This window comes from Panthera leo, chromosome A2, assembly GCF_018350215.1.
Source record: "Panthera leo isolate Ple1 chromosome A2, P.leo_Ple1_pat1.1, whole genome shotgun sequence".
NCBI lineage: Eukaryota > Metazoa > Chordata > Mammalia > Carnivora > Felidae > Panthera > Panthera leo.
In genome coordinates this window covers 155,388,820-155,405,244 of record NC_056680.1, presented here as the reverse complement: position 1 = coordinate 155,405,244, position 16,425 = coordinate 155,388,820, and the positions used below count along the sequence as shown (strand labels likewise).

Here is a 16,425-nt window from a genome sequence, read left to right as displayed (position 1 = left end):
CCCCCCGCCCCCTTGAGGAATGCAGCGGGGGAATCGCTGCCCCAGGTCCCCACTACTCGTTAGGCTCAGGGGGCCAATAGAAAGCAAGGGGGGAGGTAGCCCTCACCTCACCCCCAGCACAGGGCTGGTGCCAGTGAGGACGAGGCTGTGGGCTCTTCGGCCTTACTGAAGTACTCTGCACTGTCAGAGCAAAGCACTTTAAGGACAGGCTTGCCGCCTCTGTCCCAGGGTCATGGTGGGAAGGGGACAGTCCTTCCCAGGGTGCTCCAGACAGCTGGGTGGGGGGAGGCACGTGGAGAACAGGAGTGAGGGGGACAGGAACCGCTTTGGGGGTGGGGTAAAGCTGCTTGAGTCTTGCCACCTTCTACCTTCCAATAAAGCCGTTCCCTGCTCTGCTTCCTTGTGCATTTGGCTCTGCCGTGTCCCCTTCCGGCAATGGCCCTGCGCTCCTTCTCCGAGGCCTTCCCAGCCCTTCCTCGCAGACTCAGCTCTCACCACACTTCCAACTTGCAAAGTTTCTTCTTTCCCTTTAATGCGGGGGAGGGCGGAGGAGGGCAGAGGAGGACTAGGGAGCAAAGCGTCCAGGGGGTTGGGTGTAGTGAGGCAGGCGCCTCTCGAGGAGGCCAGGACGGAGACTGGCTCTGGTCTCGCATATCGCTCCTGGGACCTACGGCCGGGGCTGTCCAGGGCATCGCCCACGCACAGCGGGAGCCCAGGCCTCAGACCTCCACTGAGCCCGGCTGCGTCAGGTGCTGCTGAAGGAGTTGGATGTTGTGCAGCAGTTTCTTCTGGTGGCCAGCCAGGGTGATGCCCAGGGCGGGCAGGTCTCTGGTGGGGAAGGAGTGGATCAAGTCTGGGCCCGCTTCTCTAAGATCCCAGGCATGACCCCTGGCCTGGGCCCAGAGGAATCCCCACCCCACCTCTCTCCCTGCTTACTCCAGGCCGAGCTGGACCACATCACTGAAGGTGCAGAGGCCAAACTTGGAGAAGTTTTCTTGGTAGCACTCCAGTCCAATGGCCAAAAGCCAGGCCTGGGGTGAGTCCAGAGAAGGAAAGTCCAGGGCCACAGGGTTCAGAAGGGCCTGGGAAGGTCTAAGTGAGGGGAGGTGGGTGTCAAAGTCTCCCCTTCATCTTAGCCCCCTCGCCTCAGTTTGTTTTCAGTTTGTATCTACCCTCCCTGGTTGTCCCAGGCTCCAGCCCCAATCTGCAGACCTGTCCCCAGGGCCACCGTCAGCCTGTAGAGTGTCTGGCTTTCGGATCATCTTGTCAAACGCAGCCACCAGCTGGTCAAAATGGGGCCGCTGGGTACGGTCCTTCTGCCAAGTGTCTAGCATGAGCAGATGTAGTCCAGGAGGACAGCCTGGAGGTGGGGGAAGCCGGAACTCCTGTTCTATTGCATTTAGCACCTGGGGGTTGGAGGAAGACGGTGGTGATGAGAAGCTACTGCTAGTGGAAAGGAGTATCTTGTTGGTTAGGTCAGCGGGTGGGCTGGGATCAGGCGGAACATGAAGCTGGAGCGGGGAAGGGACTTAACGATATGGAAGCCAAAAGAACTTCCGGTGTGAGCGGATTAGAGACTAGAGGCTAAGAACCTATGAGTCTGTGAGGCTGGTGGATTGGAAGGATGGGGGCGGGGGATCAGCAGTGTCTAGGTCAAGAGCTCACCTCCTGGTCACTCATATCCCAGTAGGGTCGCTCTCCATAACTCATCACTTCCCACATCACTATCCCAAAGCTCCAGATGTCACTGGACGTTGTATGTTTTCCGTGAGCGATGACCTCTGGGGCTGCCCACCGAAGCATACAACTTGGGCCCTGAGGGGTGGGGTTAGAAATCACAGCAGCAATAATGATCTCAGTGGCCGCATTTATTGAGCGACTGCTATGTGCTCACATGTCTGCCCAGCGTTCTCTCCTGGATGGAGCCCTGGTGAGCCCCATCCCTTCAGACACTGTGATATGCCACGGGTGGTTCAACCCTGGGTCCCAGCTGGGCCTCCAGCGCCCTCTGGAAAAGGCTGAGCCCCCCAGGCAGTGCTCTCACCTGAGGACTGTGGCCAAGACGAGCCACTTTGCACACCAGGTGGCTATTCACCAGCACGCTGTGGGCAGAGAGGGCACGGTGCACGAAGGCGAAGCTGGACAGGTACTGCATGGCTGCGGCCACTCCTCGCTGCATGGCCACCAGCTGCAGGCTGCTGAACTGGCCCTCCCGCTGCTGAGGGGCAGGGGGGCAGAGTTCAGCCTCCAGCAGTGGGGTGGGAAGCCTTGACCCGCTGCACAGCCCAGCAGGTATCAGCATGAGAGGGAGCGGGGATTAAGGAATCAGAAAATGGCCTGGGAACGAAGGATGAAGACCAGCGGGGGTGGGGGAGCAAAGATATAGGGCTCTGTCTCCTGTCTCCGGGACAGCTGAGAATTGTAAACCTCCCCGGACCCCAGGCTTCCCCAGCCGCGCCTCCCGGCCCCCAGGCTGGACTGACCCTGAGGAAGCTGTCCAGGGGACCCAGCTCCATGAGTTCCGTCAGCACCATGAGGGGCCGGCTCTTGGTGACCACGCCCTCCAGCCGCAGGATGTTGGGGTGCTGGAACTGGCCCAGGACTGCAGCCTGGCCCAGAAAGGTCATCTGGAGGCTCTCGGTGCCTCCAGCCCACAGGGCCTGGATGGCCACAGCCTGTTCCCGCCGTCCCCGGGGCTGCAGGCGGCCCCTGCGTACTTCACCAAAGGAGCCTGGGAGGACAGGGGCAGGTCGGGGAGTATGGAGGAAGGACTGCAGGCTCACGATGTCCTGCCCCAGTTTGAAGGGATCCCGTCCCTCCCATCCCCTTCCTCTGCCCCTGCACACCTGCCCCAATGACCTCCTCGATCTTGATATACGCGGGATCCACCTCCCTGGTAAACTCCCGGATGGCCTGGCAGGGGTCCTCGTACGTGGAGGGGTCGATGTAATACTTCACCCCAAGTCCTGTGGGCAAATGGGGCGCATCATGAGGGCGCGGTGCAAGGCCAGGCTGCCCGCACACGGTGGTGGGGGGGGGGGCATGCCCTCTTACCTACAAAGGCAGGGTCAAGGGCTTCCCCTCAGCCTCAGGGGAAGCTAGCCTTGCCTGCTGTGCTCAGCCCCCAGCTCTTGGTCTGGGAGCCCCCCCCCCTTCCTGGCCCCGCCCCTCCCCACCCCACACCTGGACTGCTGTACTGCTGCAGCTGCTCTGTGTAGCCCGTCCCACGCCGCTTCCTGAGGACAAACCAGAGTCCTGGAATGACTCCCTCCCGTTCTGTCCCCCTTTCGGCCCCCACACCGGCCACCCTCCGGCCGGGGGTCTGTGATCCCTCCTTCCCACCTGGGCACGGACCCCAAGGGAAGGGGCCGGGTGGCGGGAGGTGGGCGCCGGTGGGGGTTTCTGCAGTGGGCTGCGGGGCTGCAGGACGTGGGGCTGTGCTGCGGGGTGAGCGGTGCTCGGACACGGCCGGAAGGGGCTCACCTCCGGAACACGACAGCCAGCACGGTGATGGCCGCCAGCAGGAGGAAGGCCAAGGCCCCCAGGATGGACCCAATTACCAAGGAGAGTCTCTCTGGCAGCTGGGTGGACAGCTCACCTGAGGAAGCAGCCACCCAGGATCACTCGTGGGTAAGGCCTTCCCTGCACGCACACCTACATACCCCCCGCCCCCCACCGTGCACCTGCTCAGACCCACCCACAGACCCAAAGGCCAGCCGCTCAGCCATGAGACTATCCTCAGCCTCCTGGCCCACACGATCTCTAGTCTGGAGGGTGCTGGGTGAGGGGTCAAGGCCTGGAGGGCCCCCGGGCCTCTCCTCACCATTCCCTGGTGCTGCCCCCTCCCCATCCAGGCTTCCTCTCACCTTGAGGCAGCGTCTGGAAATAGACCTTGCCCCCGTAGGGGCCGTGGCCTGCGGCAGTCCGCGCCCGCACCTGGAAGCCATAGATGTGGCCAGGGCTCAGCTGGGTCACGGTGGCCGTGTTGGTCTCGCTGGTCAGGGTGAAGGAGTGGGATTCATCTTCTGCCTGGGGGTGACAGCCGTTCACTCCCTGCTGCCCAGTCTGGCCCCTCAGCCCTGCTCCCACCCCCAGGCTTCCTGGCACCTCTCCCCCACCCCTGGCCCCACTGTGGGGCACCCCCTCTCCTCCCCACCTGGTCATAGTAGCGGAGCTGATAGTCCAAGATATTCCCGTTAGTTTGGTCTGGCTGTGGCCAGGACACCGTGATGCTGTTGGATGCCCGGCTCACCTGGTGCAATGCAGGGACTGCAGAGGGAACTGGGGTGTGGGGGGTTAGTAGGAGGGTCTCCAGGCCACCCCCCCCCCCCCCCCGGCAGCAGGAGTGGGGGAGGGGGCTGTAAGGAGGCCAGTCCAGGCGTCAGGCAGAGTAAAAGGCTCACCTGCGTGGCTGGTGCTGACATTGATGGCGGCAGCCTGGGGAGGGTCGGGGCTAAGCTCTGACACCCCGTTCACAGCCTGCACCTCCAGGATGTAGGGCACATGTGCCCGGAGCCCCCCAACTAACACTCGGCTCTCAGTCAGGCCCCTCTGGCGGGGGTCGAAGTGCACTTCATCCCTGCAGCGGCGACAGGCGCCCGGGGTGCCCGTGCCAGGCTCCTGGTGGCCTCCGCATTCCTTGCACACGACATTGAAGAGCAGGTCCCCGCGTCCCCCCAGCTCCTGAGGCAGGCGCCAGTGCAGCATGAGCACTGAGCCTTGCACCTCGAACCAAAGCTCCCGGGGAGCCGAAGGCGGGCCTGGGGAGGCCGGCGGGGGTGGGGGCAGCGAGGAGGGCCAGGGAAAGGAGTCGTTGGGGTTGGGGTAGAGGTGGGGGAGGAGGGGTGGGCATGATGGAGGAAGTTAGGAAGCAGGGGACAACAGGTGGCCCAGAGGGGAGGAGACCAAGAGCATGGGGTGGGGACCAGAAAGCGGAGGTGGGTGGGAGAAGGGGTAGGAGGTGGGCCAGTGCAGATGGAGTCAAGGTGAGAAGGAGGTGTGTAGCAGGGAGGGAGAAAATGAGGGAACAGGAGAAAAGTCACTGCAAATGCACACCAGCCCCATGTGTAGCCCTCAGGCTCCCCTTCTCTGCCGCCCCCAGTCCATTTCCACCCCCTGGGCTGGTGGGAGACTCACCAGTGCAGGGGGCCTCTGGGGGGTCGGAACCGGCCCTGTAGAAGCCCTCAAGGCAGGGGCAAACAGGCGACGCAGGGTCGGGGGCGTGGCTGCGGGCTGGGCAGGGCAAGCAGGGGGCGTTCCCAGCCATGGCCTTGTAGGAGCCCTCGGGGCAGGCTGAGGGGCAGAACCGGGTGAGGACTTCAGGCTCACTCCACTCACCGCCTCCGGAGCCCCACGTGCGTCACACAGGCATCCTCCCAGCCTTCTACTCCCCAGGGAGGTCTCTCCTTTCCTCCTCAGACCTACCCCCCACCCCCTGTTCCCTCTTTCCCTCACTCAGGCAGATTACTTCCACCAGGTGACTGGGGTGGGAACTGCATTTCCTTGGGTGGAAAAAGTGAGGTGCAGTGGGGGACTATGGACAGGACAAGCCCTTGATATAGGTGTCTGGCTCGACCGTGTAACCTCCCTCTGCAGAGGCCTTCCGCAGCCTCTACCCTGCAACAGAAGCATCCCCCTTGGCTGGTATCCACGGCCTTCTCCTACCTGCATCCTGGTCACCTGGCCCTGTGAGGATCACTTCCGAATTACATGGCATATAGGGACAAAGGACCCACCCCAAGATAACCTAGGAGTGTGATCTCCATCACTTCCCAGGCCTGCAGCCCCAGGAGGCTCAGCAATGTGGAAGTCTCCAGAAGGTTCTAGAAATTTGAGATGAGCCTATTACACCACATTTGTGTGCTTTAGAAAATAAGTCTGGAGAAAACAAGAGTCCTTTCCTAAAATAGCTTATTCCTGAACTTTTGGAGGACAAAGTAAAGTTTGGGGTATTCAGCAGAGGCGCCCAAAGGTCGGGAGACGGGTGGGGAGATCTTGGGCACGTGCACAGCGGCAGAATCTCACCTTGGCAGGCCTTGTCTCCGCGGGCAGGCTGGTGCCCTGGTTGGCAGCGGCAGCCCCCAACAGCTACCATCCACTTGCCCTCCCCATTGCAGTGCAGCCTGGGGGGGCTCCCCCCCACCTGTCCCCCACCTCCATCCTCCTCTGGCTCTGCGTGAGCCACACAGGTGCCCACGGCGGCCACCAGGGAGGCGCCTCCGGCCCCACTGGCCTGAGTCTCAGGGAAGGAGGCGAAGGCGCGGAGAACGGAGGGGCAGGTGTAGGAGAAGAGCTTGACCGCCACTAGGGCCAGGCAGGCCCCCGTGTCCTGGAAGGCCACGTAGAAGCCGCGCTGGGTGAGGGGGCCAAAGCTCCTCTCTTTGACATTCAGCTGCAGCCCGGCCCGCTGCCCAGCGCCGCGCGGGCCCACGGCCCAGGCGGAGGAGGCAGGGAAGCTCTCGTCCGCTGCGATCGTGTCCACCTTGGTCCAGCGTTTGAGGTGCCAGGAGGAAATGCTGTCGGGGCCATCGGGCTCCTCCGCCTGGCGGTAGTAAAGCGTGAAGGTCTCCCGGCAGGTGCCTCCGGCCACGCCCAGGCTGGCACACGCCCGCACGGAGAAGTGGAGTCTGATGTGTGCCCTCTGCGCTCCTCGTCGCTCCACAAAGTGTGTCTGCAGCCAGTTGTCTTGCCCGGTGCCCGGAGGGGCCCCTGCCACATGGCATGCCTCGAAGGTCCGAGTCAGGCGTCGCTGGTCGTCCAGAACGCTCACTTCATCCCACTGTAGGGAGGGCGGCCGGGGAGACACTGTTAGCTGCATGCAGAGCAGGGTAAGAACACGCGGAAGTCCTGTTCCTCTCGGGAGAATGAGTCTTACCCCATTAGTCTCTACCCAGGGCCTCCCTCCCAAGTTCCACACTCTAGGAGCAGGGTGGGGGAGGTGCACTGGGGTCAGGAATGCCACTCACCCCGCCTGGTGGGTAGGTGAGCCAGCCAATCTCGGATGTCTCTCCAGTGGTGTCCAGAAGTACCTCTGCCCAGAGATAAGAAGGGACACTCAACGGCCAAGCCTCCAGCCGGTGCTGCTAACCCTCACCACATTCCCATGAGGAAAACAAGAATTCCCCTCCCTGGTCCTTTGAATCCACCAGCAGGGGCACAGCTGTCTGCCGGGAGCCTTTCTCAGAAAGCTTCCCCATCCTTTTCCCCTTCTTGACGTCTTCACTCTTTTCTGCCTTTTCTGAATCTTTCCCATTTCCCACCCACGGTGGCAGGTAGGGAATTCTCCAGTCTCCCCTCCCTCTTACCTTCCAGAGCCAGAACTGAGGACGCCAGCCCCAGGACCCAGAGACTGCACACCATGCCCGCCACTCCGCTCCCTGACCGGGCGGCCCCCTCAGCAGCCATGGGGCATCTTCAGGGCTCCCACCATTGCCCTGGCCACCACCCTGCTCCCAGGCGGGGCTGCTGCTTTGTAAGACTGGGGGTCTGCTGCCGAACTTGTTTCCTAGGGAGACACATGGGACCAGAAGAGGCAGGTGGCAGGGAACTCCACTGCTACACAGATGGCCCAGACCCCAAAACCTGACTCTGTGTCTTGTCCGATAGCTCTCAAACCACCCCAGCACCAACCGAGGGGTAAAGGCCTGTAGGAAGCCGACTTTCTCCTGACTTGCGCTAAGTCTGCCATCTTAGAGGGCCCTGTGATGGGTCACTCCCTCCCTACTTCCCACAGGTGACCCATCTCTGAGCATCTCTTATGGCCCTCCCTTAGAGCACAGGGTAATTCTGGGCCAGTCTTACCCTTTTCTTCTGGAAGGAGCTATTTCAGTTCTTTCTCTTCATTTCCTCTCCTCTCCTCCTCCTACGGCCACCCTGCGTTGGAAGTCAGAAGATTCTTCTCATTAAAACAAGCAGAGTAGAAAGCTGCTCCTTCCCTAAGGACACACGACTCCCCCTCGCCAGCACCTCCTGACCCACATAAGACCTGGACACTCTAGACATTGCAAAGAGGCAGTGAAGCAAGAGGGAACACAGGAAAGAGCTGTGGGGTATGATGGGAGGGAGGGTGGGGGAACAGACATGAGAAGAACACAGGCATAAAGATGCCGTCTGAGGAGTGGAGAAGGGGTTGAGCTCTGGGGGACTGGCATGCCTACATTTGTGAACAGAGGTCTCCTGTCCACAAGGGGTACGCTTCTATGGCTTGCGGAAAAATAAATGTATGCCACATATAGGAAAAAATGCTTCTAGCACGCTCACAATGAGAGGACAGAAAGGGGAAACAACAGTAGCATGCCATCTTGTCCTAGGAGATGAAAAGTGCCCTGGGTTGAAGGAAATGTGAGAAACAGGCTCTCTAGATTCACGGCGCTTGTAAGTTCAAACTGGTGTTTTCTCTTGGAAGGACACTTGGCAATGTCTAGCTAGCAGCTTCACTTCTGAGAGTTTGTCCTTCAGGTACTGTATCCTTTTTTTTTTTTTTCAACCTTTATTTATTTTTGAGAGAGAGAGAGAGAGACAGAGTACAAGCAGGGAAGGAACAGAGAGAGAGGGAGACACAGAATCTGAAGCAGGCTCCAGGCTCTGAGCTGTCAGCACAGAGCCCGACGTGGGGCTCAAACTTGTGAACCGTGAGATAGTGACCTGAGCTGAAGTGGGATGCTCAAGTGACTGAACCCCCCAGGCGCCCCGGTACTCTATCCTTGGATCTGGTTGCACAGAAGTTCAAACACGGATATTTATTGCAGAATTGTTTGGAAGGGAAAAACCTGTAAAGTAACTGTTCATCAAGAGAAAGATGGTTAATAAATTATGGCGCAACCTTAAAAAAGAATAAGGACAACAGTTTATGCACTGATTACAAAAATAATTTCTAAGGGTAAGTAGTCCATGCAGAATGGTATAAAGTGTGTTCCCAATTGGGAACCTAAAAAGGCCATCCCTGTACAAGCACACCCCCACGGCTCACAAGCACATGATGAGGGGGCATGGCTGCCTCCAGGGTCACGACGAAGACCAGTGGGCTCAGACCTGCCTTTGCTCATTGGTCTAGAGATTAGTGGGGACCCATTTCTCTCCTTGTGACTGAGTCTCAAAAGTCTGCAAGTTGCATGGACCAGAGCGGTACATTCCATTTATTTCTGTGAAGAAGAAAATAAGAGGCAGGTTGTTCAAAGCCATCAAACTGAGAGAGAAAAAAGAAAGCCATTGGAAACTGGAACCTATTTCCTCCAGGACAGTCGTGGCCAGGTGATCCACACCATCATTGAAAACTGCACATTTCATACTGAGGTCAAAATCAAACTACTGCACTATTTAACTTCGATAAATAAGAAAGTCATAATTTGATTCCTGCTAATCTAATTTCTCCTGGCAACGCTGGCTGTCTTGCAAGATGAAGCCTTCAGTGTCACCCCCATGTGGTTGTCATGAAAGGGCACAGCTTTTGCAGCTGTGTGGGCTGGTGCATAATGGGTATCTGCCCATCAGCCACTGAAATTTCCCTTTCATGACACTAGAACCCTACTTGTGAGATAGAGTTTAACTTAGAGCATATAGCAAGTAAGAAGCATTTCCAAATCACCTGGTTGTACACCTTAAACTTACACGACGGTATACGTCAATGGTCTCTCAATAAACCCAGAAAAAAAAGGAAGCATTGCCATACGGCAAATGATTCCTGAGAAACAGAGGTTCTTTGCAAATACTGTCCTCAATGCTGCTAGAATCATTCACAGACTAAATGTTTCAAAGAACAGGGAGACCGTGAAGTAAAAAAGCAGGGCCCCACCACCAATGGCTGCTCAATAAATATCCTGAAGGAACTCATGTTGTGGCTGCATCCCCCAAACTCTCTGTGGCTTAATTTGGAGACATGCTTGTCACACCAAGGCAGACCAGACTCTGTCCAGCGCTATAGGGTCTTTAGGAATGTTGTTATCAAGAACCAAAAATGCCAGCAAAATGTCTTTAAACAAGGAAAGCTATTATATCATTTGCCCAGCAGATATTCTCCAAAATAGCCTCTTTCAGGCAGAAGATGGATGGATTTTGGGATATGTAACAAAGAAAAAACTGTAAGCACTGTGTCTTCTTCAACTTATAACTAGACAAATAATCATGGAGAAGGAATAATAAACACTTTGGATGCATCTCAATGAATTTTTTTTGGGGGGGTGGGGGAGACAACAAGAGGGAAGAGATATACTGCAGATCATATCAGCTGCGCAATATGGAACATTCTAGAAGATGAGGGATGGCAAAGTATTTGCTTTGATGACCCACAATACAAGCAACACAGTCGCTTGTGGCTACAATAGGGCGTGTATGCACAGCCTCAGCGTGCATCTTAATGACAACATGAAGCTGGCCTGTCTCCAGAGGATCCAGAAAAGAGCAAAAGCAAAAGCAATTAGAGAACACGTTAAAGCCACTCAGCTTCTGTCCTCAAGAGGCATCAGGAAGAAAAGAATTAAATGGAGACATTGCGTGTGGATTGCCACTTTCCAAATTTTGTACAGATTTTTGCCAAGAACAAAGATATTCATTAAAAAATGGTTGAGGATCTTCAAGTACCCAGAAGTGTCCCTTGCTGTCCGAAGGGACCTCTTTTCGATGTGGATCCAGAAGGCTGAAGGTTATAAATGAGTTCCTTCAGAAAACAAAAACTGGTTGAGTGAGACTAGGAGGTTAGGTCAATTCTCGCTTATCAAAAAAAAAGACAGATAAATTCAAGTCTTTTCCTTTTTAATATATAAAAAGAACTTGGGTGTATCTCTATGGCAAGAATAAAAATTAGGAAAGAGGAAACTTTAAGATATGGAAGAAACTGCTGTCAGCTAATTCCTACCACCGCAGATTCTTTTGAAAGAAGTTTCAAAGGCAGAAATGTAAGTGACAAGAACACGCGCTCCATCCACCTGCCTGGAATACTAAACAAGCAGGACTTAGAACTTGATTTTCAAAGGTGCCTTCAGTGGCTGAGGACTAGGACATCTTTCCGCATTTAGTCTAGGAGTGTGTCCTAGAAGCAGTCAAGGGCATCACTGTTGCAACACAGGCGGGGGTGGGGGGGTGGGGGGGGGTAGGAGGTGTGTGTGAGGGTGGGGGGGGTGGGCGGGGGGGGCGGGGTGGTGTGAGGGTGGGCCTGCTTTGGATCCCTCTAACTTCTTGAGCTTGTGAAGGGAACTGGTCCATGTTGAGCAACCCTTTAAGCCATGAAAGAGCAGAAAACTTCTCTCAATCAGGGAAACATTCACATTTCAGATGTGTGTATGGTTTGAAAAACAGAACCCCAGAAGCAGCAGAAATGTGGATGGACAATGGTAGCTCAGAAAAGAAGACTGATTAGACAAAATTTCATATGACAAAAATTGCATTCTATGACTTCACATTTTTTTTCTCAGCTTCTTTTCTACATATATCACTTTACATCGTTTTGCTATAGCAGACACACTGCATCCACAAGCCTGCTACATTTCTTTGGTTTATAAAAATAGGACAGTTCGTAGGCATCAGAATTGTGTTTTGTTTCCAGAAACTGGCAAAGACGAAAGATGTGTAGACTCTTAGCTTATAAATCATAGCTTCTGAGTTCTGTTATCTTTAAAAATGAGAGACTTAAAAATACATTAAATGAGTACATCTGTAAGAATTTAACAAATTAACTGTCCTCGAATTGAAATGTTAAATACGGTAATTTTATGAACAAACTGAGATGGCTTAATATAGTTTATGCACCTCAATCCACAAAATGAGTCTTAAAAACATTAAGTGATATAAACCTTATGAATAAGCTTGAAGGAAGGTATGGTAGAAAATACACTGAGCCGTTAAGACTGGTTCCTGTAGGAGGGAGAAATGAACGATGGTAGGTGGGGGGTTATTAACTTTGTCTTACGTATATTCCAATGGGTTTCCTTGTTACAACGAGCATATCTCATTTTTACAATTAAAACAAAATCTCATCATGACCATCGAAACAAAAAAAAAAAAGGAAAAGATTTTCAAAACCCAGACTAACCTAGCGTATGTTTACATTTGATCCTCCCCCCACCCCCTTTTTCTCTCTGGGTTTCAAAATAATCTAGAGATTTTCATCTATAAGAAGAAAGCAGAGAGAAAGAGGCAGTAGGAGTTGGGAATAAATGAGCAAAATAACTTTATCCCTGGATTTCCTTTAAGCTTCTCTCTGAAGAAGTTCAAATTGCCCCACTGACAGTACCATGCTTCTCTTACTCGGTCCTAGGCAAAGGACTGCAGCTTTCAAGGGGGGACCAAGGCGGCTGGACACTCAAGCACAAGACAAGGGCATCATCGTCACTAAGTGAGCCCAGATGGGAACATTCGGAGAGGCAAAGCAGGCTGCGGGGCCCAGCAGGGCGAGGGAGGTCCCAAGGGCAAAGGGGCCAATGGTTAATGTGTGGTGTGACAGGTCCTCACACCTGTTAGCCACAGGGTCAGCGTGGGAGGGGTCAGAAGCACAGTCCCTGTCCTCGTCCTGTTCTACAGCTGTTAAACGCCCAGGAAATTCCAGGATAATCCTTGCTCAGCTTAATGCTGCTGCCTCTACCCTTTAATCTCCACCTTGGACATGGTCTTAGTCGCTGTCTCTTGGAGCTCTGGCTGCCGGCCTTGAAAAGGATCCCCTCAGCCCTTACAGCGGCATCCAGAGCACACAGTGAGGACGTGGCTGTCCTCTGGCGCTTCTGGCCCCTGCTGCCCTGCTGAGAGAAGCCAATTTGTGGATTACCTAGCAGAGGAGAGTCCTGTGTCCCTTGAGGCCTCCAGCCTCCAAGAATGTCCCCCAGAGCACGCAGATGCAGACGAATGTGCCTCCCACTCCCAGGCTGTGGAGCTGGGGGAGGCTTTTAAGATGCAGGCAGTGTCTGGGAGTGGCAGACAGCCACTTAGACTGAGCCACTCTGGCTGTGCAGGGACCACGGACACACGCATGGCTTTGGAAAAGGGCGGAAGGGAGATGTTGGTGCTGTCAGTACGTGTCCGCGGGAGATGAGTACATGGAAGAGTGTAGAAGTCCCCAAGAGCCAGGACTAGTGCCCGTGGGAGCAAGTGCGAGAGCGTGTGAGGCAATGTGTGTGAGGCGAGATGGGTGCAGGGCAGCACGCGTGCTGGGAGGAGTGCGTGTGCGTGTGTGTGCGTGTGTGTGTGAGCATGCACATCAGAGCAGATCCAGAGTGCTCCTCATACTGATGCCCACGAGCCCTTCTCCTCACCCTGGGTCTGTCCCCACTCTACCCCCAGTGGGCCTGTCGACCGCTCTCTACCCCAGGAGTCGCTGTTGCCGAAACATCTGGGCTGGGAGAGTGCGAGCTGAACAGGAAAGAAGAGAAAGGGAAACCAAGGCTGCCTCAACTCCCCAACCCCGCCAACCTGCCTCCACCTAGTGGGAGGGAGTGCGGCAGGGACATGGGACCTGGGGCCTAGCTCAGGAGAAGGTGAGGAGCTGGAAAAGCGGCCGGCAGAGAAGAGGAATGTTCCAGCCCTTCACATGCTCAGACCGCTGGTGCCTGTTGCTCCTAGGCACTCTGGTGACATAATCGTCACTGCCAGCCATCTTCTTGAGCCCTGAATGAACCAACAGACTCCCAAGGAGTCCCCTCTCTAGGCCACTAGGTAGGTACACAGAAGCCCCCACCCTCGCCTTCCTGCAAGGAAAAAGGGCCACTGCTCTGAAAGAACCAAGCAGCCCCTCAGAACAGCACCTTCAACAAACGACAAGTCGCAATCAGGCAATGCCCATTACCTGGACATCTCCCCGCACTGCCAACAGTTCCACAGCACCTTCCCACCCAGCCAGCATCTCCCCTTCTAGAACCTGAGTCAAGTTCTCCTGGCGGGTGGAGGGCCTGGCCCCGGTTTAACTTATTGGGAACAGGCCCAGCCGCTTCTCTCCACCGGCACCGCCAGGGACATTACAACATCAGCTATGCTGGGCCCAGGCCAGCTCCCCCAGGGATGGGAGGAGCGAGGGTGCCAGACAGCCAAGATTGGAGGGTGGGGGTGGGGGGCAGGTAGGGCCAAGCACCCAGATGCAAAGCGAGGGGGTGGAGCTGGGGCAGAAGCAAGCAGCAGACTTTGGTTGCAACTTGGGGGTTACGGGGAGCACGAACGGAGCCTTCTCTCCGCTCCACGGCTTACGGGTGGGAATGGGGGTGGGGGAGCCGGGGGCAGGCGTGGGATCAACGTCCTCGCCCCTCCCAGCTCCGTGGGGATTGGAGAGATGCCACGGGAGTCAGAAGGGTGGGCGATCCTCTTCGGAACGCTGGGGGCCCGGCTTGGCGAGGACCCCTACATCAGGACCCCCAAGCCAGAGCCAGAGCAGAGCCTCGGGAGACACAGTGGGGGATCGCAGCAGCGAGGGTGACAGTGGTGTCAGTGATGGCTGGTCAGAGGTCGGGCAGCCAGCGTGGACAGTTTCGCACCCCTCACGAACCCACCTTCGCCCTGGGGAAGGACACTCAGCACTCCCCCAGGGGGCCCCCAGGATCTGCAGAGGCCCGGTCTGGAGGGCCCCTCTACTTTTGCAAACCTGGACGCCTCTGTCCCCAGGCACACCGCCCCCCCCCACCCCCTCAACGCCGCCTGGCACCCCGGGGCTCACCTTCCGCCGGCCGCAGGCTCCGCAGGTCTGCGCCCCCCACCCTCCGAGGCCCCGCGGTGGAGCCGCGGCGCCCGCGTCTCCGCTCGGGTGCGGGGACCCCGCTGCCCGCGGCCCGGGTCCGCTCGCCGCCGCGCGTCTCCGCGGTTCCGGGGCGGCCGGGGGGCGGTGGCCGGCGGCGGGGGCTGCTCTGGAGGCGGGGCGCCCGGGGATCGCACGGGGCCCGCGTCGCGCTGGCCGTCGCCGCGCTCGGTCGCGGGTCCCGCCGCCCGCTGCTCGCCTCTGGAGCGGCGGCAGGGGCGAGCGCAGCCCGGCCCGCCCCCTCCGCGTCCCTCCCAGCCCGGCCCGCCCCTCTCCGGCCCCTGCGGCCGCCCTCCTTCTCCCCTCTTCCGGGGAGCCGAGCCCGCCCTCCCGGCCTGGGCGGCGATGCGCGGGGGAGAGCGGGGTGGAGGCGCGGGGCTCGCCCTGGGCCCGCCTGTGCGCCGGGGCGGGGGCGCCTCCTCCTCCCGGCCGCGCGCGGCGGGGGGACCCGGGCGCCGGGGGAGGCGCGCGCGAGGGGCCCGGAGGGCGCGGGCGGCGGGCCGAGGTGTTTAGACCCCCGGGCCGGGCGCGGGCTCGGGTCCCCGGGAGCGAAGCGCACGGGCGGCCGGCCGACGCCCGGGGCACCGCGGGGCACGGCGGGGCAGGGCAGGGCAGCGCGGCAGCCGGCCCGAACGCCCGCGCCCTCTCCCCACCCCTGCTTTTCGGCTTCAACTCTAGGAACTAAACCCGCTGTTTTAGTTCCTACTCAGGTTTAAACTAAGGTGGGCGTGAGCTGCGAAGAAGAGAAAGAAGGAAAAGAAGGGGGTGGAGGGAAAGACAAACTGAGAAATCTCGGAGGGTACGGGGGTGGGGTGGGGATGGGTAGGCAGCAGTGGAGCGGTGGCGGGGGGGGGGGCGCATCTGGGTTATGAAAGTGTCTGTGATCTAGCCTTAAACTCTTCCGCCTCTTCGTGACCCTGGATCTTGGTCAACGTTGGGGCTGCTGACTCCACCCTCCCCAAAGGGCTGGGAAGCCTGGGTCTGAAAGGGGAAGTCCAGATGTAGGTGCCTGGCTTTGCATTGCCCGGGCAAGTCGTGCACCCCTGGGTGGCTCCACCTCTGCCCGCTCCCCAGGGAGAACCTACCCACAGAGATCTGAGGCGTTGGGAGGTGCCTGGAAGGTTGGAGGAACCGAGGGGGCGCCGCGAGGAAAAATGTTTCCGCCCACCCCGAGCCTCTCCTCAGACCGGGGACAGGATTTGGGGGGTCTATTGTTCCGGTCCTACAGCGCTGAGCCGGGGCTTTCCCACGAAGTGCTGCTACCACCTGCTGGTTCTTTCAAGGAACACAGGCGACTGGTGGAAGTCCCTCTGGCCTTTCCCCCCTCCTTCCCGTATCACCGGGTGGCATCTCAGTTCTCCCACTTACTTACTTCGTTTATCCAAGACGAGGGAAAGCGCTAGCTAGCTGCAAACGGGCTGATCACAAAAGTGGTACTTAAGGAGCATTCAGAAACTGAGGAAAATTGTGAAAGAGATCTGTGAGCCAACAAGCACAATAAAGGAAACAATGCAACTCATTAGAAGGCACCTGGGAGAAACAAACCGGCTTTAATGAATTGGCTGAGTGAGTGATGGAAACTGAAAGGCGACTGAACTAGTCCCCACTTGGCAAGGGGGTTGTTCCCTCTCGATATCTGCAGTCAATTAATAAGCCTAATGATGTTGAATGATTCTGCATTTGGGCAGCTTGGATAAGTCCTCTTGCACCGGTGAGCCTCACCA

The 16,425-nt window shown here is 57.4% G+C and overlaps 1 protein-coding gene across 3 annotated transcripts; it reads right to left on the bottom strand.

Moving 5' to 3' along the window:
- Positions 1-29: 29 nt before the first annotated feature.
- EPHB6 (EPH receptor B6) lies at positions 30-15,864 on the bottom strand. Of its 3 annotated transcripts, none has more exons than XM_042926894.1 (18): positions 15,787-15,864; positions 7,801-7,872; positions 7,305-7,504; positions 6,966-7,030; positions 6,025-6,778; positions 5,137-5,292; positions 4,404-4,760; positions 4,157-4,281; positions 3,867-4,029; positions 3,484-3,598; positions 3,184-3,236; positions 2,847-2,966; positions 2,484-2,731; positions 2,045-2,218; positions 1,666-1,815; positions 1,213-1,406; positions 937-1,092; positions 30-828 (listed from the first exon to the last, which is right to left on the bottom strand). In XM_042926894.1, exons 3-18 carry the CDS (start codon positions 7,402-7,404, stop codon positions 720-722), a joined length of 3,039 nt encoding a protein of 1,012 aa, XP_042782828.1. In that variant the 5' UTR covers positions 7,405-7,504; positions 7,801-7,872; positions 15,787-15,864; the 3' UTR covers positions 30-719. The 3 variants fall into 3 exon arrangements, with proteins under 3 accessions (XP_042782828.1, XP_042782827.1, XP_042782829.1); XM_042926893.1 differs by lacking the exon at positions 15,787-15,864 and adding an exon at positions 14,624-14,739; XM_042926895.1 differs by lacking the exon at positions 15,787-15,864 and adding an exon at positions 14,624-14,739 and having other exon boundaries at positions 4,157-4,269.
- Positions 15,865-16,425: the final 561 nt, after the last annotated feature.

Bases quoted from the DNA above. Each gene is read 5' to 3' on its own strand.
- EPHB6 (XM_042926894.1), bottom strand. From the start codon at position 7,404: ATGGCTGCTGAGGGGGCCGCCCGGTCAGGGAGCGGAGTGGCGGGCATG. The intron at 3,599-3,866 runs GTGAGAGGAAGC...CTGCTTCCTCAG, and splicing joins TTTCCAGACGCTGCCTCAAG to GTGAGCTGTCCACCCAGCTG. The intron at 1,816-2,044 runs GTGAGAGCACTG...CCCACCCCTCAG, and splicing joins GTCTTGGCCACAGTCCTCAG to GGCCCAAGTTGTATGCTTCG.